Source organism: Anomaloglossus baeobatrachus, chromosome 12, assembly GCF_048569485.1.
Source record: "Anomaloglossus baeobatrachus isolate aAnoBae1 chromosome 12, aAnoBae1.hap1, whole genome shotgun sequence".
NCBI lineage: Eukaryota > Metazoa > Chordata > Amphibia > Anura > Aromobatidae > Anomaloglossus > Anomaloglossus baeobatrachus.
The window spans coordinates 74,318,146-74,342,929 of NC_134364.1; the positions used below are offsets into that span (position 1 = coordinate 74,318,146).

The window sequence follows — 24,784 nt, forward strand, 5'->3', positions numbered from 1 at the left end:
TCCTAAGTGGTCATTGAGAGTTCAACACACCTCCTTAACAATCCGGAGTAAGGTGCAGTCTTAAGGGCCATTTACTCGCTTCAACATCACTAACAATATATCGCGGGGGTCACGGTGTTTGCGACGCACATCCGGCGCCGTTAGCGACATCGCAGCGTGTGACAAACAGGACCTTAAACGATCGCAAAAGAGATAAAAATCGTTGGTATATGAGAGGTCGTTCTTTACCAAAAATCGTTGTCTCATACGTAGCGAGGTTGTTCCTCGTTCCTGCGGCAGCACACATCGCTATGTGTGACACCGCAGGAGCGACAATCATCTCCTTACCTAAATCCACCGGCAATGAGGAAGGAAAAAGGTGGGCGGGATGTTACGTTGCGCTCATCTTCGCCCCTCCTCTGCTATTGGATGGCTGCCATGTGACGTCGCTGTGACGCCGCACGAACCGCCCCCTTAAAAAGGAGGCGGTTCGCCGGCAACAGCGACGTCGCAGGGAAGGTAAGTTCGTGTGACGGGTGTAAGCGATGCTGTGGGCCACGGGCAGCGATTTGGCTGTGTCGCACAACCGATGGGGGCGGGTACGCTCGCTAGCGATATTGGTACCGATATCACAGAGTGTAAAGTACCCTTTAGACCAAGTCTTAGACCAGTCTTAGACCAAACAGTCTGTAGACCAAGCAATGTCCACTTCAGAAATAGTACCAGCAGGAAATGGAAATGCGAGGAGGCTTTAAATAGTTACACCCATGAAGTGATGGCGCAGATTGAATTACATCATAGGAAACACTTGTTGGCAGAAAGGCAATGAACACACAAAGTGTCCACACAGAGAAGAAGTGTTCAGAACCAGCACAGGAAATAAACCTGACTGTGGCTCAGTGGAGAGGAAAATGGACGACAGCACAAGAGGATGTCAGATCAAATCCAAGGCCTGACACCCAGTAGGGAAGGATAAGGTCGTATTTTGCCTGGGTCTTTCCTTCACATCCATAAGGAACATCAGTGGTGGACATAAACAAAAGAGGCCCCTGTACTGGAACAGTATATGAGCCCATTGCAGTCCAATAATGTGTCTATGACAGAAGCTGCTCACTAATTTGGCTGTGGCCCTCTTACCTGTTGGCCTCTGTCTGGCTGCACATGTTACACCAGTGGGATGTTCACCTCCGTGAAACATGTAGAAGCAACAATAACAAACTTCTCAAATTGCTTTGTATCTGTTATTTATATAGCGCCACCACAGCGCTGTACTGAGTGCACTCATATGGACTCACAGTTTAATGGAGCCATTCAGATCAGAGCACTTTGATATCTCCCCTCCCTCATACATACGTACGCTCCTCAAGTCCTAGGGTTCATGTGTTCAGTACAGGTAGCATGTTCTCTTCCCCAATATAATCTGTTGGGAACATACCCATACATTGACCAGTCCTGCTGGCTTTCCTCTAACCTCTCATACCCAGTCTAGGAAACTAAAGTTTCCATACAATTATGGGTCGATCCAAAAAGAACAACTTTTTAGACCATCTATGCCAGTACAGTAAAGGGCAATGAAACCTCTGGGAAATTGGGAATTGGCAATGTACCAATGTGTCTATTGACCTTTTCCATTTGTGGATGACCTGTCATAGAAACACATGGCGATATATCGGATTGTACACCCAAACACAGTGTATGAAATGCAATTTCGACTTGATAAATCAAATTATAATAGAACTGCAATTCAATCTACTTCATCGGGTTAGCACGTGTCGTGATGATTTAATTTAGTATCTCCTACGCTCTCCTAGGACAGTGCCAATCAATGGAGAGCTGTTTCCAAAGGGTTAATGCTGCTGCATGCAGTTCGTTGAGTGGAAGTGGACCTAGGTAAAAATAAAAGCGCTTGTTCCGATAGTCTGACAGTGAAGGTTTGAGATGCTTAAAATGAGGCCTACTGGACACATAATGCCCTTGAGAAAAAGCGGGTTTCTAGTAATGAGCTTTTAAAAGAGCATGTTCCCGCAAAGGTACTGAGGCATTACAGCACTGCTTTGTGATAACGCAACTCCTGGGATTGGATAATGGCTTAACCTCCATGCTCTTGTTGCATCTTTCAGGCATGGCGGTTACCATTTCCGGGCTGGTAAAGAATTAGAAAAACATTATAAGAAAAAAAAATAAGTATCTTACGGGTATTAACAGAAAACCGGACACAAAACATTACATGAAGATCAGAAAAGCAAATTTATACATAAATCTCTAACGGTAATATATAAAAATATACTGTATATACAATACTGTGCAAAAGCATCAAATAACAAAATGCAAAATAAATTAACCAAAGAAAAATCTAAATCATATCAATATTTACGTTGACAACAGAATTAATTCTTCTAGTTATACTTACATATTTTGTAGGCACTCGGCAGGAAGGTTGTTCCCAACATCTTGGAGAAGCAACCACAGATCTTCTGTGTATGAGGCTTGTGCAAATCCATCAATGGATCAAAACCGATAATATTGCCCCACAGAGCCCTGATTGCAATATCATCCAGTCTGTCTGGTGTTACATAAAGAGACCGAAGGATCCGCACGAGCCTCATACACAAAAGATCTGCGGTTGGTTCTCCAAGATGTTTGGAAAAACCTCCCTGCCGAGTTCCTTCAAGAACTGTGCAAGAGACAAGGTGTGATGATGTTTTGAAGGCAAATGGTGGTCACATCAAACACTGACGTGATATTGATTTCTCTTTTGTTCATGTACATTTTGTTAATTGATAAAAATAGTCTATTAACACTTTTATTTTTTAAACATTCTTACTTTGCAGCATTTTTTTCACACCTAACTAAAAGGTTTTTTTGTACAGTATTATGTGTGTAATATATACACACAGCATAAAATAAAGATAAATGATTAATAAACCAAGATAGCCTGACAACTTGACAACCTGACAATCCCCGCTTAACTGCTAGCCATTAACTGAGGGTGTTATGAGATGATCAGACCTCGGACAACCCCGGGATTCTTCCATCTGTCATAAATCAGTAAAATCTGAACTGACCGATCCAAGCTCTCCACATCAACACCCCACAGGGTGGACGTGCAAATCTAGGAAATGCTTTGTCACTTTTTTTGCAGCATGTTCTGAGTGTAATTATAGTGAAATATCTTAGCTATATGGTGCCATGAAGGCAGCATACAACATCAGCACATAGAGGGCCTTCAGTTATGTAGAGCAAAGCAGTAAAAGCTCTCTGGGCATCTTTGTAGGCATTGTGGAACTGGTCTACCAGAGTACCACACAGTCTTCCAGAGCACCAGTACCACACAGCGGAGCACCACACAGTGTTCCAGAGAACCAGTACCACACAGTCTTTTGCAGTACCACACAGTCTTTCGCAGTACCACACAGTCTTTCGCAGTACCACACAGTCTTTCGCAGTACCACACAGTCTTTCGCAGTACCATAGTCTTTTGCAGTACCACAGTCTTTCGCAGTACCACACAGTCTTTTGCAGTACCACACAGTCTTTTGCAGTACCACACAGTCTTTTGCAGTACCACACAGTCTTCCGCAGTACCACACAGTCTTCCGCAGTACGACACAGTTTTCTGCAGTATCCCACAGTCTTCTGCAGTACCACAATCTTTTGCAATACCACACAGTCTTTTGCAGTACCACACAGTCTTTTGCAGTACCACACAGTCTTCTGCAGTACCTCACAGTCTTTTGCAGTACCACACAGTCTTTCGCAGTACCACACAGTCTTTCGCAGTACCACACAGTCTTTTGCAGTACCACACAGTCTTTCGCAGTACCACACAGTCTTTCGCAGTACCACACAGTCTTTTGCAGTACCACACAGTCTTTTGCAGTATCACACAGTCTTCTGCAGTATCAGTCGTCTGCAGTATCACAGTCTTATGCAGTATCACACAGTCTTCTGCAGTATCACACAGTATTCTGCAGTATCACACAGTCTTTTGCAGTACCACACAGTCTTCTGCAGTACCACACAGTCTTCAGCAGTACCAGTACCACACAGTCTTTCGCAGTACCAGTACCACAGAAGGAGCTGACTTTGAGAACGATCATTACAATTAGTGTCTGTCTTCTGGGCAAACGTATTAATGATAGATCCAGTCCTGCACATGTTTTGTATAGATGGAGGGTGGACACTCAAAATATTTTTTGGGTGCTTGCAAAAAAAACAAAATCCAGTTTGCCCCTTTTACAATGGAAGCACCCTCACTGACAATACATTTGTTTTGCACTTCTTTGGTGGCGATTCGCTGCTCCACTACAGCACATGTGCGCACAAGTCCGAACACCTCCAAAATAGTTTGGCTAATATTCCTGAAAATCACATGAGGGGTGAGTCATGTGGCCATGTCAGATGTCTGGCCAGCTGGATGGTGTGCGAGCCGAAATCCAGCGAGCAGCAAGTATTAGTGTTCTAATTAATCCCTTACAGTAGTACCACCCAGAGACGGCTGCCATCCGCCGGGGTGCCAGCACTGTACCCCTAATGTCGGAGGCAGGGGACACGCACAAGGGTTTAGACATAAAATCTATTTATTTATATTTCTCAGGAACAAACCAGCATGTAGCAGATGGCTTCCTACTAAATATTTAAAACCTGTTTTATCCATATACCTCTGTGTGTGGAGACACTTCCCTCAGAGTGCTTTATATCGCTAATTAATTTAATTACGCCCACGCTGATCGTGAGTTCCCATATTTTGCATTATAATCTCTAATATGAGCTGTGGCCTCCCACACCGGCTCTCTTCATGCAATCGCTCCGACATTTCTTTACACATGCGTCCTGCAAGTGTTTAACTCCTTAAGATCTACCAGGATCTCCAAGCACCAGGGCTTCTCGCTGCGGGATATTTAACCCCCGGTTTTGTCACAAGTTCTTTGCACATGTTCTACATTGTGTTCTTTGTTGCTACACTCAACTTCTTAAGATACAAATTAGGAGAGTATCAGTCAATATTTACCACTACTGATACTTCGCTTTGCAACCCAGTTTTTCCAAGTAATGAATGCAGCAATTTGTAGCATGGAAAATGTAATAAAGTCTAATGAGTGTATAATTTGGTAGAACAAGATCGCCCTTGATTTATATCACAGGAACGAGGACTGCACAGTCATACAAAATTGCCATAGGCAGTGTGTGTGTGCCGAAATTACAGATCCTTGTAAGATTATACAGAGCAGTAAATATATGCAACGGGATACCTTAGTTCTATTAATTTCTGGTGAAGCCGGGTGACAATCAGCGACAATAAAACTATAACTTGTCACTGTGATGCAGTCACTACTTACGGGCAGAATGGACAGAAGAGTAGTCAGGAAAGCCAGGGTCTGATAACAGGAGGACAAGGAGAAAAAGGAGGCGTAGTCAGGTCAGTATCCGAGGGTCAGAAATCCAGGAGAGCACATAATAAGTTCAAGGAGAAAGCAGAGACGTGGTCAGGTAACAGGCCGAGGTCAGAAGGCAGGAGGTAACGACAGGAATAGGGAGCGGACAGAGAGTAGTCAAATAACAGTCCGGGTCAAAGAACAAAGACCAGAACACTAGCAGAGACACAAGCCAACAGCACAACTGCAGAACCAGAGAATACAACTGGCAAAGTTATGAGCAAGCATGTTCAGTAAGAAGCCTGAGCAATTGCCAGTAAGGAGGAACACCTGAGTAATCAGCACAAACATGGAATCCTGGGCTGTCAAAAAGGCTGCCAGCTTAGTAACTGAAGAAGGCATAGCAGAGCATCTCAAAGGCAAGATGCTCTGCACAGAAGAATCGTGTAACTGTCAGGAATGTAATTTAGGAAAACACACCAGAGCATCTTCTAATTTGCAAGATGCTCTGCACAGAGGAATCGTGACAGTCACCCAGCTTTCTCAGATCCCCGAATGGTACATCTGTCATGTTATACAGTCAGAAATCCCTATGGATGCCTTGTGAGTAGACCCATTTTGCTTCTCTGGATATAAAGAACATATTTTCTTGACTAGTATCATATGTGCATCGGAGACTCCGTCATAAATTACACTTGATGGGAAAAGAAGCGTAACGTAGCAAAGGGTTTTTTTGGCAATTAAAGACACCCTTATGGAAACTATATGACATTATAAGTCAATGGGATCAATCAGGCACTATTATCCTATACTCCATCATTTTAAGGTTTTCTTTCCTTTGGCAAAAAAGGAAATTGGGAATGACAAAATACACAAGATCACAAATAGGGGTGGAAAGGGTTAAATTTCCATGCTGCTGTGCAATAAAGATGAATGCTGGATCTTCGATATGTGACTTTATACAACGCGTTTCGGAGCAACCTCCTTCATCAGGATCATCACAAATGTGAATGTGATGATCCTGATGAAGGAGGTTGCTCCGAAACGCCACATATCGAAGATCCAGCACTCATCTTTACTGCACAGCAGCATGGCAATTTAACCCTTCCCAACCCTATTTGTGGTCACAAAGTATCCTTGATACTAGGAGCTGCAGCAGCTGTGTTTCCTAGATTGTTCGTAGTGGTTGTGTCTGACACATCCCCCCCCTCCCAGGTGAGCAAAACCTTAATCGCAGGTTCAGCGTTTCTCACAGATAAGACCCTATTCTTGCACTTTTTGTTTCTTACATCCAAAGTACACAAGATATCTCAAGGGCTTGCGGTTCAAGGCTCCTTGAGGAGTGTTCACATGTTCAGGTTTTTAGATGCAGTTTTAAATTCAAAGCCAAGTAGATTCAAAAATAGGAGAAGTTTCAGGTTTTTCATTATACATGTCTTATATTTATCACTCGCTTCTATCTTTGGCTCAACGACCAGTGTCAAAACTCCAGAACATTGCAATGTTTACACGTCTTAGACCTGTGCAAACTCACCAACTTTTTCAGGAGGAAAACTCCTTAGGACACTTCAGTGTCTTTTGTCCTGAAATGTATTCTTTGCATATTTTCGGTCATTTCTGGAGAACTTTAGCCACTGGTAAGCTTCATTCCTTATACGCTGCGTTCACATGTTTCGTTTGTGATGCATTTTTTCCTTGCAGATTTGTCACAAAACCTGAAGGGTTTCCTAGTCCCAGCAAAGTGAATGAGAATCCTGAAGTCTCCTGCAGACGTGGAGTATTTTCTCCTTGCGGAGTTAGATCTGTAGCATGTCAATTCTTTCAGCGTTTTTGCTGCAGATTTCACGCATACTAATGAATGGGAAAAATCTGCACCAAAAACCCACGGCAAAAATGCATCAAAACCACAGGTTTTTGCCTAAGCATTTTTCCTGCTAAGAAATGCAGACATTTCTGCACCAATTACTCAACATGTACCCTGCTTATTTTATGCTTTTTCAGGTATTATGGCCTAACCCACAAACACTGACCTGAAAAAGCCGGTGTGTGTACAAAGTGGTGATCTTCCTGATAGTAATAAAATACTATACGCTCTTTTATAACTTACTATAACTAAAAAAAAAATATTTTTTTTTTATTAATTATGAGAACTGTTGAGCTAACAAATATTCTGATTTTATTGGAAGCTTATAATAAAGCATTTATCTAGAATAACCTCCAGGAAAACAATGGTAACATAAAATATTCTATTTTCACTTTGATTTCTGATCAGAGGCTTATAATTAGTTATCTCTGCTTAACCTTGTTCAGGTTGTGTCAGATATAGCTGATATTGAAAGTCATAAAGCCCTGGCGTCTTAAGTGCAGCCATACAGCATAATAAGATGCTAATAGCGGCCTCAGGCCTCATTCACACATCCATGAGTATATCTTGTGCAAAAAACGCTCTGATTTTTATCAATGTTTTATATCTGATTTTAATCAATGTTTAAATTTTGATTTTCTCGGTGTTTTCGTTCTGATTTTCATCAGTCAGTTGGTTCTGATTTTCTCAGTGTTTGGATATGGTTTTCTTAATGTTTTCAATCTCATTTTCTCAGTGTTTAGCTTCTGATTGTCTCACTGTTTTGCTTCTGATTTTCTCAGCATTTTGATACTAATTTTCTTATTGTTTTCGATCTAATTTTCTCACTGTTGTGGTTCTTTTTATTTCCTCAGTGTTTTGGATCTATTTTTTTCAGTGTTTTGGTTCTGATCTTCTCAGGGTTTGGATCTGATTTTCTCAGTATTTTGATTCTGATTTTGTCACTGTTTTGAATCTGATTTTCTCAGTGTTTTGGATCTGATTTTCTCAGTCTTTTGAATCTGATTTTCTCAGTCTTTTGATTCTGATTTTCTCATTGATTTGAGTCTGATTTTCTCACTGCTTTGCTTCTAATTTTCTCAGTGTTTGCTTCTGATTTCTAAGCGGTTTGCTTCTGATTTTCTTACTATTTGGATCTGATTTTGTCACTGTTTTGATTCTGATTTTTTCAGTGTTTGGATCCTATTTTTTTCAGTGTTTTGGTTCAGATCTTTTCAGGGTTTCTGATCAGATTTTCTCAGTGTTTTGGATCTGATTTTCTCAGTGTTTTGGTTCTGATTTTCTCAGTGTTTAGATCCTATTTTTTCAGTGTTTTGGTTCTGATCTTCTCAGGGTTTTGGATCTGATTTTCTCAGGGTTTAGGATCTGATTTTCTCAGTATTTTGATTCCGATTTTCTCAGGGTTTTGGATCTGATTTTCTCACTGCTTTGCTTCTAATTTTCTCAGCATTTTACTTCTGATTTCTCAGTGTTTGGATGTGATTTTCTAAATGTTTTGGTTTTGATTTTTTTCACTGTTTTGGATCCAAGTTTCATCAGTGTTCGGTCCGAGTCAGTTTTTACCATCAATTGCTTTCTCGTGTGAAAAAATAAATGACAAAGCTTCTTCTATACTTTACAATTTTTAATGATGGTCTCATGGTCAGCACATGCATTGTGCACTGATGCCACCCATGTGCTAACAATGATTTTCACGGATCCATAGACTTTTATGGGTAATTTTGATCCATACTCTGATCAAAACCTGACATGGCTCTGTGATTTTTTCCGGACACATGGTCCTCAAAACAACATGAACATGTGAAAAGCATCATAGACTATAATGGGTACGTGGTCTACCATGGATACAACACGTACCGGAAAACAGATGTCTGAATGACGCCTTAAACACAGAGTTCTAATACAATATGAAATGTTTGAGTATTTAGATATATATCATACAAGTGATATAGTTGGCACAATTAAGGTTTTAGAGGACTAGTGGAAACATCCACACCGTGTGCTGCTCCATGGAGCTCATTATGGCAGAAAATGGCTGGTTGGCGGCGTTGTCAGGAGGAATGACTGAAGTGACAAGTATCTCCGCTCAAGGACAACCTTTCTGTTTACTAACCTGTAAAGTGGTGTTTTATTTGTGTGCACTGCAGGGTAAATCCTGGTGCTCTCCTTATTCAGGATGTCACAGAGCACCAGGAGGGGCCGAGCCGGGAATCAATTTACCATCGATTCTTTTTCTGTGTCACTGTTCATTCTGTATAGGGCACAAAGTACGGGCCAAAGGAGTCCCCAAAGCGCTACTAAGGAGCGCACTGCATCAAAGGGATTAAACAGCGAATCCAGCAGAGGTCCACGTCATGGAGCACACAACTAGTTAACAGCTTTGCACAGTCTGTGGGTGAAATTAACATACTGCGTCCCCCCTTTTTTCGCTTAAATGATGTTTTCAGCCAATTAAGGCTCCTTTTTCTCCTTGCAGTTGGAGGCCCTGCGTTCCCAGCCACCCTGGGATGGTGATGAGCCGGGTTTCTCGTCAGAGCTCATTCATTATCTCCATTACCGCCAGGAGAATAGGTGGCAGTGGCATTGTTGGGAGCGGGTCTATGGGTTAGAGGTAGCATTTATCACACAGTCTGTTCACAGTGTTTGACAGTCGGGCACTGATGGGACGAGATGAGTGTGAGCGGACCATGCAAATTACCCCGAGCTTCCCAATATGCCCTGATCACTGCTTTTCCCTGGGCCCAGGACTATTAGTGGTTTTGATAACAGTGAGGAGGTCATTAGCGGCATGGGCAGGCGGAGAGGAGGAGCAGAGAGGGGGGCGCACAGGGGGAAAGCCTGGGTGTAATTACACGGATTCAATAGAAAGGCTGCTGAGGAAGCCAAAAAATTGTCAGCACCCAGCAATCAGAAAAAATGTATTTCATTTTATCCTTAACCCATATTAACTTGGCATTATCATCTTTCTGTGTTAACATTTGCAGAATATTAAAAGCCTGTGGTATACATACAAACAGAGTTAACCCTGTCCTGCCTGCACGCTCTGCCGCCGGGCGATACTGTCACACCGCCAGTTCCACCAGGCAGAAACCCTTCTATGTCATTAGTCACAATTATATACTATTACACTCAGCTCTGCATCACAAATTGCATTCGAGTGCCTCTTTCTTTTCTCCGAGCCCCAATATCTATGCGTTTTGGCACACAAACAATAAGCTGGTTACTATCCGGGGAAACTCATGTAACCCATTGTATTACCCGTTCTTTAAGCCCCGTCCTTACTAATTCCTTCATAGAAGCGGAAAAAGTTTGCTTGGTGTTGAATGGATGATATTTATTGTTCGACTTGGGCTAATGTATTGGCAATGGAGCATTCCAGCCTGTGCAAACAGCGCAGTACAAACACCGGGGATGGGACGCCAGTGCCCTTTCACAGAACCATGTCACAGGAGCCGTAAGGAGACGACTGCCCCGCTTTCCGAGCCCTGATTTATGGCTTGTCTTTGTAAAGCCTGTGTTTCTTTCCACCAATATACAGCCATTTTTCATACTCCATACAATCAGTGTTCTCTCAACATTAGCTTAAAATCTGTTATTTAGGAAGGGGTTAAACAGAAATAATAAAAAAAATCTGCTATGGTTCTGTTTGCCCCATGCAAATCTTGGCATTTGTTAGTGACTTCTATGATGTATGGTATGATCTGTTCCTGACTTATGACACTCATCAGGAGCAGAAAAGATTATATTATATATAGACGCTACAAAGTGTATCCATTCCTTCCAAATTAAAGTTCTGTTTCTTTCCTTCCAGCACCCATACCCCTCAGAAGAACAGAAGAAACAGTTAGCACAAGACACAGGGCTGACTATATTGCAAGTAAATAACTGGTAAGTAAGAAGGAGAACAATTACTCCATATACTTCATTGTCTTTATTCCATACGTTCAAAAACATTCTTTGCATGATGATTATTCATTTCTATTTCATTGTTTGTATTGCTTTATATATATTAAATGTAGAGTAATGCACCTAGGACAGAGTAATCCTATAGCTGCGTATACATTAAATGGAAGTAAACTCGGGACTACAGAACAGGAGAAGGACTTGGGTATTCTCATTACAAATAAGCTGAGCAGCAGCACTCAATGTCAAGCAGCAGCTGCTAAAGCAAGCAAGATTTTAGGGTGTATAAAAAGAGTTACTCACAGCAAGTTGGGCTGCAGTGTGTACATCGCCCTGGCCAAAAACTGATGCTCTAGCAGGATACAGCTAAACCCCCACTAAGTGAAGGCATCACAGGTGCAGGAGAAGCAGATCACACACACACCTTCATGGAATGGAGGGGAGGTGACTGCTAGATGATAAAACTGCACACAAGTGGCTTGCATAGAGCGCTGTTCACATGCAGATGACACAGTCACAAACCCGCAGCCTATTAGGTAACGCCCTTCTATTAGATCAGGCGGGCTGCCAAGCCGTACTCCACTGTATATCATGCACGGACAGACACTCTACAATGTATTATGGCCATAAATACCAACAAAAACCTCATATTTTTTTGTTTGTACAGGATACAGCCAGGCCCCTTTCTGTTGGGCCTTGCATTGTAGAGTGTCTGTCCGTGCATGATATACAGTGGAGTACGGCTTGGCAGCCCGCCTGATCTAATAGAAGGGCGTTACCTAATAGGCTGCGGGTTTGTGACTGTGTCATCTGCATGTGAACAGCGCTCTATGCAAGCCACTTGTGTGCAGTTTTATCATCTAGCAGTCACCTCCCCTCCATTCCATGAAGGTGTGTGTGTGATCTGCTTCTCCTGCACCTGTGATGCCTTCACTTAGTGGGGGTTTAGCTGTATCCTGCTAGAGCATCAGTTTTTGGCCAGGGCGATGTACACACTGCAGCCCAACTTGCTGTGAGTAATACTTGATTTTTGGAGGACATTATCCTCTTATTGTTGCTTTTTTTATATTTTGTGTATAAAAAGAGAGATTAGATCCCGTGATCCCAACGTATTGTTACCCCTCTATAAATCACTTGTAAGGCCACATCTGGAATATGGGATCCAGTTTTGGGCTCCACATTTTAAAAAGGACATTCAGAAGTTAGGCGGGCAACTAGACTACTACGAGGAATGGAAGACGCTCATGTGATGAGAGGAATGGAGGCCGCCCGTATGATAAGAAGAATGGAGGCCGCCCGTATGATGAGAGGAATGGAGGCCGCCCGTATGATGAGAGGAATGGAGGCCGCCCGTATGATGAGAGGAATGGAGGCCGCCCGTATGATGAGAGAAATGGAGGCCGCCTGTATGATGAGAGGAATGGAGGCCGCCCATATGATGAGAGGAATAGAGGCTGCCCGTATGATGAGAGGAATGGAGGCCGCCCGTATGATGAGAGGAATGGAGGCCGCCCGTATGATGAGAGGAATAGAGACCGCCCGTATGATGAGAGGAATAGAGGCCGCCCGTATGATGAGAGGAATGGAGGCCGCCCGTATGATGAGAGGAATGGAGGCCGCCCGTATGATGAGAGGAATGGAGGCCGCCCGTATGATGAGAGGAATGGAGGCCGCCCGTATGATGAGAGGAATGGAGGCCGCCCGTATGATGAGAGGAATGGAGGCCGCCCGTATGATGAGAGGAATAGAGGCCGCCCATATGATGAGAAGTTGGAAAAGTTAGATATGTTCAGCTTAGAAAAAAGACGTCTCAGAGGAGATCTCATTTATATGTATAAATACATGTGTGGTCAATATAAAGGACTGGCACATGACTTATTTCTTCCAAAGACAATACTAAGGACCAGGGGGCACTCACTGCGAGTGGAAGAAAAGCGATTCCGGCAGCTAAATAGGAAAGGGTTCTTTACAGTTAGAGCGGTCCGAGTGTAGAATTCCCTATAAAGCAGCTGGATGCTTTAGGTTATGTGCACACATTGCAGATTTGGTTGCAAACGATCTGAACGTTCTGTGTAAAAAACATGTTTTTGCTGCGTTTTTCGATGCACTTTTTTATGCATTTTTTTTTCATTGCTTTCACGCTGAAAGAATTGACATGCAACAAAATCTGCAAGGGAAAAGTCCAGATCGTGTGCACAACACTTCAGAATTCTCATAGACTTTGCTGGCATCAAGATTTCCTTACAAATTTCTGAAAATCTTCAAAAAAAAAAAAAAAACTATGGCAAAAATGCGACGTGTGCACACAACCTTCCAACAAACGACCACTGTGGGTTACAAATAATCTGTGATGGAGAATTGGTGGGGAAGGTTGAATTTGATGGAGCGGTGTCTTTTTTCATCCTATATAACATGTATATTTATAGATGTGCTTTTTTATTGAAATTACTATTATTATTACTATTATTGAGAAAATCTCCGTTGATCATTATCATATACTAGTATTAGCATGCACCAACTGAGATCTTAAACAGATGGTATGAGATGGTATGAGATTATAAAAATGAAAAGGAACAGCGCCACTCTTGTCTGTGGGCTGTGCGTGGTACTGCAGCTCAAGTGAGTTTACAGCATATGCTGTGCAGCACCTGACGGCTGCAGCCTGTGATGATGGTGATGATGATATTGCCATCCTCCGGGGTCTGGCTTGCAGTGCGTGCTCCTCACGTGTGCACAGTTGTCAGGCCGGGCTTGTTGTGCGCGCTTCTTGCCTCATATATACACAGATGAGAGAGGCCGGTGATGTGTGCAGTGGAGGACAGCAGATGCAATTCTTCTAGCGCTCCAATAATGCTTTCAATGGCTCTGCTTTTAATGAGGGAGGAAAATCATAATGCTGCAGTCTGTGACATTTGATTAAAAGCTACTTGGTGTTGCCTTTTAACAAGCTGATTTATACTTTTTACAGCAGGGGCTCTCAGCTTCTAGATTTCAGAGAACCTTACTGTTCGTAATCATCTGCAGGCGCTTTATACTCCTACTTAGCCTTGACCAGCAATTTATGTATTAAATAACATGCTATGGATACACTACTGCACCCAAAAGGAACCCAGTCACCTTAAAAGCCCGTACAGCACACCGGGTGCTTGGAGAGTATTATATCCATTACTGCACTTTTTTCATAAATCAATAACACAAGTGAAGATAAGACATTTTGTAATATATCTTATTAGAAAAACATTCTTCTTTTTCCACTCAATTATATTTCATTCCCTTTCAAAAACTGCTCAAATCTGTCTACAAATCTGTCCTCAGTTCCTATAAAAGCCAATAGAAAGGGAGAGGGGAGAGAGAGGAAAAAGCCTGCTGAGGCCTGCTAGTACAGAAGGCAAAGATAAAAGAACTGTAGTATACAAAGCATCTTTTTCCACCCATCAGTTATATTTATGTCATGTACACTGATCATTCCCTCTCAAAAACTTCTCAAATCTGTCTACAAATCTGTCCTCAGTTCCTATAAAAGCCTATAGAGAGGGAAAGGGGAGAGAGAGGAAAAAGCCAAAGCACACAAGAAGCTGCTGAGGCTTCTAGTATAGGGGGCAAAGATAAAAGAAATGTAGCATACAAAGCATCTTTTTCCACTCATCAGTTATATTTATGTCATGTACACTGATCATTCCCTCTCAAAAACCGCTCAAATCTGTATACAAATCTGTCCTCAGTTCCTATAAAAGCCTATAGAGAGGGAAAGGGGAGAGAGAGGAAAAAGGGAAAGCACACAAGAAGCTGCTGAGGCTTCTAGTATAGGGGGCAAAGATAAAAGAAATGTAGCATACAAAGCATCTTTTTCCACTCATCAGTTATATTTATGTCATGTACACTGATCATTCCCTCTCAAAAACTACTCAAATCTGTATGCAAATCTGTCCTCAGTTCCTATAAAAGCCTATAGAGAGGGAAAGGGGAGAGAGAGGAAAAAGCCAAAGCACACAAGAAGCTGCTGAGGCTTCTAGTATAGGGGGCAAAGATAAAAGAAATGTAGCATACAAAGCATCTTTTTCCACTCATCAGTTATATTTATGTCATGTACACTGATCATTCCCTCTCAAAAACTACTCAAATCTGTATACAAATCTGTCCTCAGTTCCTATAAAAGCCTATAGAGAGGGAGAGGGGAGAGAGAGGAAAAAGCCAAAGCACACAAGAAGCTGCTGAGGCTTCTAGTATAGGGGGCAAAGATAAAAGAAATGTAGCATACAAAGCATCTTTTTCCACTCATCAGTTATATTTATGTCATCTGCACTGATTATTCCCTCTAAAAACCTGCCCAAGTCTGTCTACAAATCTGTCTTCAGTGCCTATAAAAGCCTATAGAGAGGGAGAGAGAGAAAAAGCCAGAGCAGAAAAGAGGCTGCTGAGGCTTCTAGTATACAAGGCAAAGATAAAAGAACTGTAGTATACAAAGCATCTTTTTCCACTCATCATTTATATTGATGTCATCTGAACTGATTATTCCCTCTCAAAAACTGCTCAAATCTGTCTACAAATCTGTCCTCAGTTCCTATAAAAGCCTATAGAGAGGAAGAGAAGGGAGAGAAAAAGCCAGAGCACACAAGAAGGCAAAGATAAAAGAACTGTAGTATAGAAATCATCTTTTTCCACTCATCGGTTATATTTGTCATCTGCACTGATCATTCCCTCTCAAGAACTGCTCCAATCTGTCCTCAGTGCCTATAAAAGCTTGTGGAGAGGGAAAGGGGGAAGAGAGAAAAGCTGTAGGGAGAAAAAGGGAGAGGACACAAGGAGAACATGCTGAAGCTTCTAGTACAGAGGGCAAAGTTAAAAGAAATGTAGTATACAAAGCATCTTTTTCCACTCATCAATTATATTTGTTATCTGCACTGATGATTCCCTCTCAAAAACTGCTCACATCTGTCAACAAAATCATCTGTCCTCACTGCCTATAAACGCCTATGGACAGGGAGAGGGAAGAGAGAAGCTGTACGGATAAAAAGCCAGAGCACACAAGGAGAAGCTGCAGAGGCTTCTAGTACAGAGGGCAAAGATAGAAGAAATGTAGTATACAAAGCATCTTTTTCCACTCATCAGTTATATTTATGTCATCTGCACTGATCATTCCCTCTCAAGAACTGCTCAAATCTGTCAGCAAATCTGTCCTCACTGCTTATAAAAGCCTATGGAGAGGGAGAGAAGAGAGAGAGAGAAAAAAAGCCAGAGCACACAAGAAGGCAAAGATAAAAGAACTGTAGTATACAAAGCATCTTTTCCACTCATCAATTAGATTTATGGCGCATGCACTGATAATTCCCTCTCAAAAACTACTCAAATATGTCAACAAACCTGTCTTCAGTGCCTATGGAGAGGGAGAGGCGAGAGAGAAAACCTGTAGGAAGATAAAAGGAGAGCACACCAGGAAAAGCTGCTGAAGCTTCTAGTACAGAGGGCAAATATAAAAGAAATGTAGTAGTATACAAAGCATCTTTGCCACTCATCAATAATATTTGTCATTTGCACTGATCATTCCCTCTCAAAAAACTGCTCAAATCTGTCCTCAGTGCATATAAAAACCTATATAAAGGGAGAGGGGAGAACGACAACCTGTAGGGAGAAAATAACATATCACTCAGGAAGAAGCTGCTGAGGCTTCTAGTACAGAGGGAAAAGATAAAAGAAATGTAGTATACAAAGCATATTTTTCCACTCGGCAATTAAATTTGTAATCTGTACTGATCATTCCCGCTCAAATGTGTCAATAAATCCTTCTTCAGTGCCTATAAAAGCCTATGGCGAGTGAAAGGAAAGAGAAAAAAGCTGTAGGGAGAAAAAGCCAGAGCACAAAAGAGAAGCTGCTGAGGCTTCTAGTACAGAGGATGAAGAGAAAATAAATGTAGTAAACAAAGCATCTTTTTCCTCTCATCAATTATATTTGTCATCTGCACTGATCATTCCCTCTCAAAAACTGCTCAAATCTGTCAACAAATATGCCTTCAGTGCCTATAAAAGCCTATGGAGAGGGGGGAAGCTGGAGGGAGAAAAAGCCAGAGCACACAAGAAGAAGCTGCGGAGGCTTCTAGTACTGAAGGCAAAGATATAAGAAATGTAGTATACAAGTCACCTAATGGTCAGAAAAGATTATTCTAAAACTGTATACTTTTTAACAAATCTACAACAGCCTGCTATGGGGATATATTGGGTAAATTGATTTTTTATATATATATATATATATATATATATATATATTCCGGGTTCGCTTTTCTCTAATTGAAAAAATGGACAACTAATATTAATGAGGGATTGAAGACTCCGTTCATATTTACTTCTTGGGAATGATCTAATACTTTCTGCAGGGTATATACATTTTAACATTTGGTAATTTCTTTTTCCCGATCTATATATATATATATATATATATATATATATATATATATATATATATATATTATAGTAATCTGTTCATGGGGTCATGAAGTCACCTGGAACAAGTCAATTAGCAGAACATGAAATGCAGATGGCGTTTGTAATTGCTTTACCTATATCTTCTATGATTGACTCTCTGCATTTCACAAGGCTTCTCGGCGAGGTCTTGAGTGGGACACGGGGGGCTCTGAAGATTCTGAGCCGGCTGCTGTGATGTGTGTTGTGTGATTTCTTGGCCCATCATAACTACACACGACCTGCTTTGATATTTCGCAGCCGGCTTTCGAACGCTACCTTTCTGTGTGGATTAGCCCTGACTGTAGGGCTGGATGAGAGAGAGACACAGGCAGAGGCGGTGGAGGGGGGGGAGGAGGCAGAGAAGCTGCAGGATTTTCAGACAACGATCAGAGCCGCAAAGAAATGATATTGGATTTACTTATCAAAATACAGGCCCCGGTTTTTATCGCAGGCTTAATTTTGTTCCCGACATTCCGGGGTGATGTTCAGATTAATTGAAACGACAGTTCTCTTTCAGAATTCGGGGAGAGTATTTGCACGGATTTCAGTACTAATACAAACTTAATTACATGGGACTCTATTTTATCATTCTAATTCCATGTAGCCGGCTCTGTATTTACAAATGAGAAACCTTCGCCTTTTATTCACAGCTTCCCTTAATATATTTATCAAAGCAGGTTCATTTACAAAGTGCTCTATCTATGGTGTGCAGGCAGGCAGACACCAACAAAGCCGTTAGCTTTATCAGGCTGAGCTCCTGATGAGCCACCCGCGGGTCAATTGATTTTCGTGGTTCTCTGATTCATTTTTTCACCCCCCCATTTTTTACGGATCACAATGAGAGACACGCTCGGAGAATTAGCTGGTTTGTCTGACTTATCAGTTGGGCAATTTTTTTTTTTTTTCACCGCTTTTTTTTTTTAGCTACTTAAGTTGGCTACAGGAACTGCTGTTATCGGAGTTTAATGCACCCTATAGTGTGGATAGCATTTCAATTAAACCGGTAACCACAGCTTAGATGCCGCCGTGTCCACGCTGAGCGCGGTACAGAAAGTGATGTGCCTAGCTAGAGAGGCAGAAAATTGAGTTGCCTTGCTTCTGTCAACGTGATTAATGTAGAAATAAACTGCTAACCTAGAGAAGAGACTGATAACATAGTCTCAAACGCTTTTTTGCCAACAGATCCATCTCTTTTTGGGACTTTGGAATGGTCTATTAGGGCTTTCGTTTTCTTGTCTTTTTTATTTCCTGTTCTGGAAAAATTTGACAATCTTAAAAATCCAATTTTCAATATAGGGAGATATGAATGAGATTATTCGAATGTGATATGTGCGCTGTTATCAGAACATTTGTCAATACAAATGGGAATGTCGGAAGTTTATTTTACCCTGTGTATATATATATATATATATATATATATATATATATATATCGTAGCAATTCATAATCGCGGCTTTATTACATTTATCATAAAGAATAAACGCTGACGGGAAACTTTATGAACGCGATCTGAGCGCTTCTATCGCTTTTGGGGGAGATTGTGATGGACAGTTTGCCAAGGTTGAACGAAAACCAATCTCACTGGGCAGTATTTGTAAGGGAAAATTTGGTGTCTTAATTATATATAATTTGAGATATATGAGCAAGAGAGAGATTTCCACATTTAGACTTAATTCACACGACTGTACCGTTTTTGCGGACCGCAAAACACAGATCCGTGTGTCCACAATTGCATCCGTGTGACAGCCGCATCCATTCCGTGTTTCCGCAAAAAAAAAACGGTCCATTTTTCATCCATGTGGCTTTTGTTTTTTTTGGGGACCAGAAGGAGGGAAGTGACATAAATTTACCTAGGGGCACCCATCCACGGAAACCACACGGAAGTGCTTCCATGTGGCTTCCGTTTTTTGCGGCCCAGAAGGAGGGAAGAGTCATAAATTTACCTAAGGGTACCCATTTACAGAAGCCACATAGATGTGCTTCCTTGTGGCTTCCGTTTTTTGCGGCCCAGAAGGAGGGAAGGGACATAAATTTACCAAAGGGTACCCATTTACGGAAGCCACACGGAAGTGCTTCAGTGTGGCTTCCGTTTTTTGTGGACCAGAAGGAGGGAAGTGCCATAAATTTACCTAGGGGCACCCATTTACGGAAGCCACATGGAAGTGCTTCCGTGTGGCTTCCGTTTTTTGTGGACCAGAAGGAGGGAAGTGCCATAAATTTACCTAGGGGCACCCATCCACGGAAACCACACGGAAGTGCTTCCATGTGGCTTCCGTTTTTTGCGGCCCAGAAGGAGGGAAGAGTCATAAATTTACCTAAGGGTACCCATTTACAGAAGCCACATAGATGTGCTTCCTTGTGGCTTCCGTTTTTTGCGGCCCAGAAGGAGGGAAGGGACATAAATTTACCAAAGGGTACCCATTTACGGAAGCCACACGGAAGTGCTTCAGTGTGGCTTCCGTTTTTTGTGGACCAGAAGGAGGGAAGTGCCATAAATTTACCTAGGGGCACCCATTTACGGAAGCCACATGGAAGTGCTTCCGTGTGGCTTCCGTTTTTTGTGGACCAGAAGGAGGGAAGTGCCATAAATTTACCTAGGGGCACCCATTTGCGGAAGCCACATGGAAGTGCATCCGTGTGGCTTCCGTCTTTTGTGGACCAGAAGGAGGGAACTGCCATAAATTTATCTAGGGGCACCCATTTATGGAAGAGCTTCCCTGTGGCTTCCATTTTTTTGCAGATCCAATAACTTCTAATGGTCCACAGTCCGCAATTTGCGGAAGAGAATAGGACATGTTCCAAAAAAAAGGAACGGACACACTGAAGCACTTCCGTGTGCCATCCGTTTTTAAACAAAACACACAGGAAATCATGGTCTAGTAATTTGATCCGCAAAAAAATGGAACAGATCAGGAAAAACGTTAAGGTCGTGTGAATGAACCCTTACTGTGTTTTGGATTAACCCTTGATTTCATCTTACAGATACTGATAATATAATACTGACCAAGTTACTGCCAAAATGGCCATATTAAGAAGACAGGCTATAAAAAACCTACTCCAATTTCATGAGAGCTAGAAGAAAAAACTAAACTATATTTATTTAACATATTTAATTTAGGATCTGGTGATTGTAGATGCCGTATTCCGGGCGATTATGCTAATTACACACTGATCAGAGTGTGAGCCGATTTTCTTAGGTGTTGAGATAATGGGAAAAAATAATTCTCCATCTTCTCCATTCTGTCATCCAAGTGTGGGCAGATTTTTTGTAATGACCCATTGACTTACATGGCTGAGTGCGATCCAATTTATAGAGGCAGATTGTGCATGCTGCTATCTTTTCCTCGAACAGACTCAGTCCAAGGACAAAAGGGTCTATCTACAACTTTCCTAAATCCACACTACATTGCTACTTTTCTTTATAGACTGCCTAATATTGTAACTCAATCCTATCGACTTTAATAGGGCAGAGTTGCAATTCTAGATCACTGCTATTTTCATGATTAGTATATTTTTCACACATACAGTCATGATCAAAAGTGCTGATGCTTGTTCAAACTCACCTGTGGCGAGTTACGGGTATGGGCAATATGAAAATCACACCTGAAACCCGAATTAAAGGGGAGAAGTTGACTCAAACTTTGCATTGTGTGTCTATGGGTGCAACACGAAACATTGAGAACAAAAAGAGGAGACAGGAACTGTCTGAGGACTTGCAAAACAAAATTGTTGAAAAAAATCAGCAATCTCAAGTTTACAAATTCATCTCCAGAGATCTTGATTTCCCTTTGTCCATGGTGTGCAACATAATGAAGAAGTATACAAATCATGGCAGTGTAGCTTTTCTGCCAGGATGTGGATGACCGAGAAAAGTTCATGAAAGGTTGCAACGCAGAACAGTCTGGATGGTGGTTAAGCAGCCCCAATCAAGTTCACGAGAAATTCAAGCAGTCCTGCAGGCTCAGGGTATATCAGTGTCAGCACGAACTATCCGTTCACATTTGAATTAAATGCTATGACAGGAGACCCAGGAGGACCCCACTGCTGACACAGAGACATGAAAAAGATATATGCAGTTTGCCAAAATGTATGTGAGTAAGCCAAAATCCTTCTGGGAAAGCGTCTTGTAGACGGATAAGACCAAGATAGAGCTTTTTTGTAAAGTCCATCATTCTACTGTTTACCGTAAATGGAATGAGACCTACAAAGAAAAGAACACCGCACCTACAGTCACATATGGTGAACGTTCAAAGATGTTTTGGGGGGGGGGGGGGGGGGTTTGTTGTTTGCTAGAGCTTAGACTGTGTGCAAGTCATCATGAAATTGAAGATTATCAAAGGATTTAGGGTCACAATGTAGAGCCCAGTGTCAGATAGCTAGGTCTGCGTCCTAGGTCATCGGTTTTCCAGCAGGACAATGACCCCAAACATACTCCAAGAACACCAAGAAATGATGGAAACAAAGCGCTGGAAAGCAGCCTTCAAATACGAGAGACCAGGAGCAATTTGGAAAAGAACAGTAGTCCAAAATTTCCGTTGAAAGGTGTAAGATGCTTGTTGATGGTTATAACAAGCAATTGATTGCACACCTTTTGGAATATATAACTGCTATCAGATATTAAACTGAGGGTGCCAACACTTTCGGCCATAACTGTGTGTGTGTCTATATATATATATATATATATATATATATATATATATATCTATATATATATATATATATATATATATATATATATATATATATATATATATATATAGATATATATATATATATAGATATATATATATATATATATAGACACACACACACACACACATATATAATATACCCCGTATATCACAAAAGTGAGTACACCCCTCATATTTTAGTAAATATTTTACTATATCTTCCTGTGGGACAACACTGAAGATCTGACAATGTGATACAATGTAAAGCAGTCAGTGTACAGCTTGTATAACAGTGTAAATTTGGTGCCCACTAAACAAAAGTAAGTACACCCCACGGGAAAATGACCACATTGTGCTCAAAGTGTCAATATTTTGTGTGTCCACCATTTTCAAACACTGGCTTAAATCGTTTGAGCATGGAGTTCACTAGTGCTTCACAGGAGCTGCTGGATTCTCTTCCATCCTCCATGATGAGATCACGGAGCTGCTGGATGTTAGAGACCTTGCACGCTTCCACCAATTTGATGAAATGTGCGGCATATAGTCTGAGCACTGACAGGTGGAACCCCATCCTCTGTAACTGTAGGCACGACACACTTGTCTTCCTCACCTAGTGCCGCCACACACGCTTGACACCATCTGATACAAATAAGTTTATCTTGGGCTCATACTTTAAACCATGTCCTTAGTCTGCTTGACTTCAGCAAATTGTTTGTGGGCTTTCTTGTGCATCATCCTTAGAAGAGGCTTCCTTCTGGGATGACAGCCATGCAGACCAATGTGATGCAGTGTGCGCATATGGTCTGAGCACTGACTGGCGGACACCCCACCCCTGTAACCTCTGCAGCAATGCTTGCAGCACTCATACATATAATGTGAAAAGAGACCCTCTGGATATGACACTGAACACGTGCACTCAACTTCTTTGGTCAATCATGGCGAGGTCTGTTCTTAGTGGAACCTGTGTTGTTAAACCACTGTATGGTCTTGGCCACCACGCTGTGGCTCAGTGTCACGGTGTTGCCAATCTTCTTATATCCTAGGCCATCTTTATGTACAGCAACAATTTTTTTTTTTCAGATCCTCAGACAATTCTTTCCCATGAGGAGCCATGTTGATCTTCCAGTGACCAGTATGAGAGAGTGTGTGAGCGATAACACCACATTTACTACATCCGCTCCCCATTCACACCTGACACCTTGTAACACGACACCGAGGATTGAAATTGGATAATTGGGCACAATTTGGCCATTTTCACTTAGGCTGCTTTCACACATCCGGTTTGAGCAGTGCGGCTCAATCCGGCTGTGAAACCTATGCAACGGATGCGGTGAAGACACCGCATCCTTTGCATAAGTTTTTTACATGCGGCCCATCCAGTTTTTGCCGCTTGCGTCATGCTACTGAGCATGCGCAGTGGACAAAACCGCATGCGGCGGCCGGATGCGGTTTTTGCCGCATCACGCTGCATCCGGCGTCCATAGGGATGCATTGAAAAATGTGCCGCATCGGCCGGATGCGGCGCGATGCGTTTTTTTTTTTGCTGGAGCGAAAAACGTGCCAGGGAACATTCCATCCGGCCGCCGCATCGGCTAAATCTGCCGCATGCGGCAAAACCCAGATGAAACGCAAGCCCATGCGGCGCCAATGCAAGTCAATGCTGGAAAAAACGAAACCGGCGGCAAAAAAAAACGGTTTTGTTTTTTCAGCAGAGCGCCGGATTGTGCCGCACTGCTACAGCCGGATGTGTGAAAGCAGCCTTAGGAGTGTACTGACTTTTTCCAGTGGTTTAGACATTAATGACTATGTGGCGAGTTATTTAGAGGGAACACCAAATTTACACTGGTATACAAGATGTACACTGACATTGCATCAAAGTGTCATATCTCCACTGTATGTATGTGTGTGTGTATATGTGTGTATATACACACACACACGGGTATCTTTAATCCACTCAGCCTCTGACATCACATATATCTTTATGGCTTGGACTTTTATCACATACCTTTCCGGCATGCTTGTGGCCATATATACATACAGTGAACTCGCCCTCCGTGTAGACGGAGAGGACATACCGGTTGACATGATTACACTATGCAAACTGGTAAAACACATATATAATGTCATGCATGGAGAAGCCGATGAATATCGGTGTATGAACATGCACAAGCATATTTCGCAAACATTGCCAAAGTCTGTTTGTCTTTTTCACTCCTTCACCTTTCAAGGTAAACAGGAGATGTGAAACTCTCCCTAAGTTATGGTGATAAGATATCAGTCTCATTAGCAGGGAGCAAACTGAGGTTTAATTCTGGTTAAAGGTGACAGTCCCAGGAACTAAAACTGTGCGGGAGATTGGCAGGTAATCATCACACACAGATAATGAGCGATTAGAGGCCGGAAAAGAGTGTGAAAGGGTTACAGGTGAGTGCAAGCTCAGATAACGTCTTCCCCCTCTTTCCTCACTGCCAGAACATGTTGTTTAATAAAATTGATTCTCGTTCTTTTGCGTTTCATACGGTTTCATGTAGAACAGC

At 42.0% G+C, this 24,784-nt stretch overlaps 1 protein-coding gene across 9 annotated transcripts in view; it reads left to right on the forward strand.

Annotated features, from left to right (window-relative positions):
* The window catches only part of MEIS2 (Meis homeobox 2), a 207,396-nt gene that overhangs the window by 139,000 nt on the left and 43,612 nt on the right, over positions 1-24,784 (forward strand). For all 9 annotated transcript variants that reach the window (XM_075330375.1, XM_075330376.1, XM_075330370.1 and 6 more), the window contains exon 9: positions 11,030-11,106. In XM_075330375.1, the coding sequence (XP_075186490.1) occupies positions 11,030-11,106 (77 nt within the window). The remainder of the gene's footprint in view (positions 1-11,029; positions 11,107-24,784) is intronic.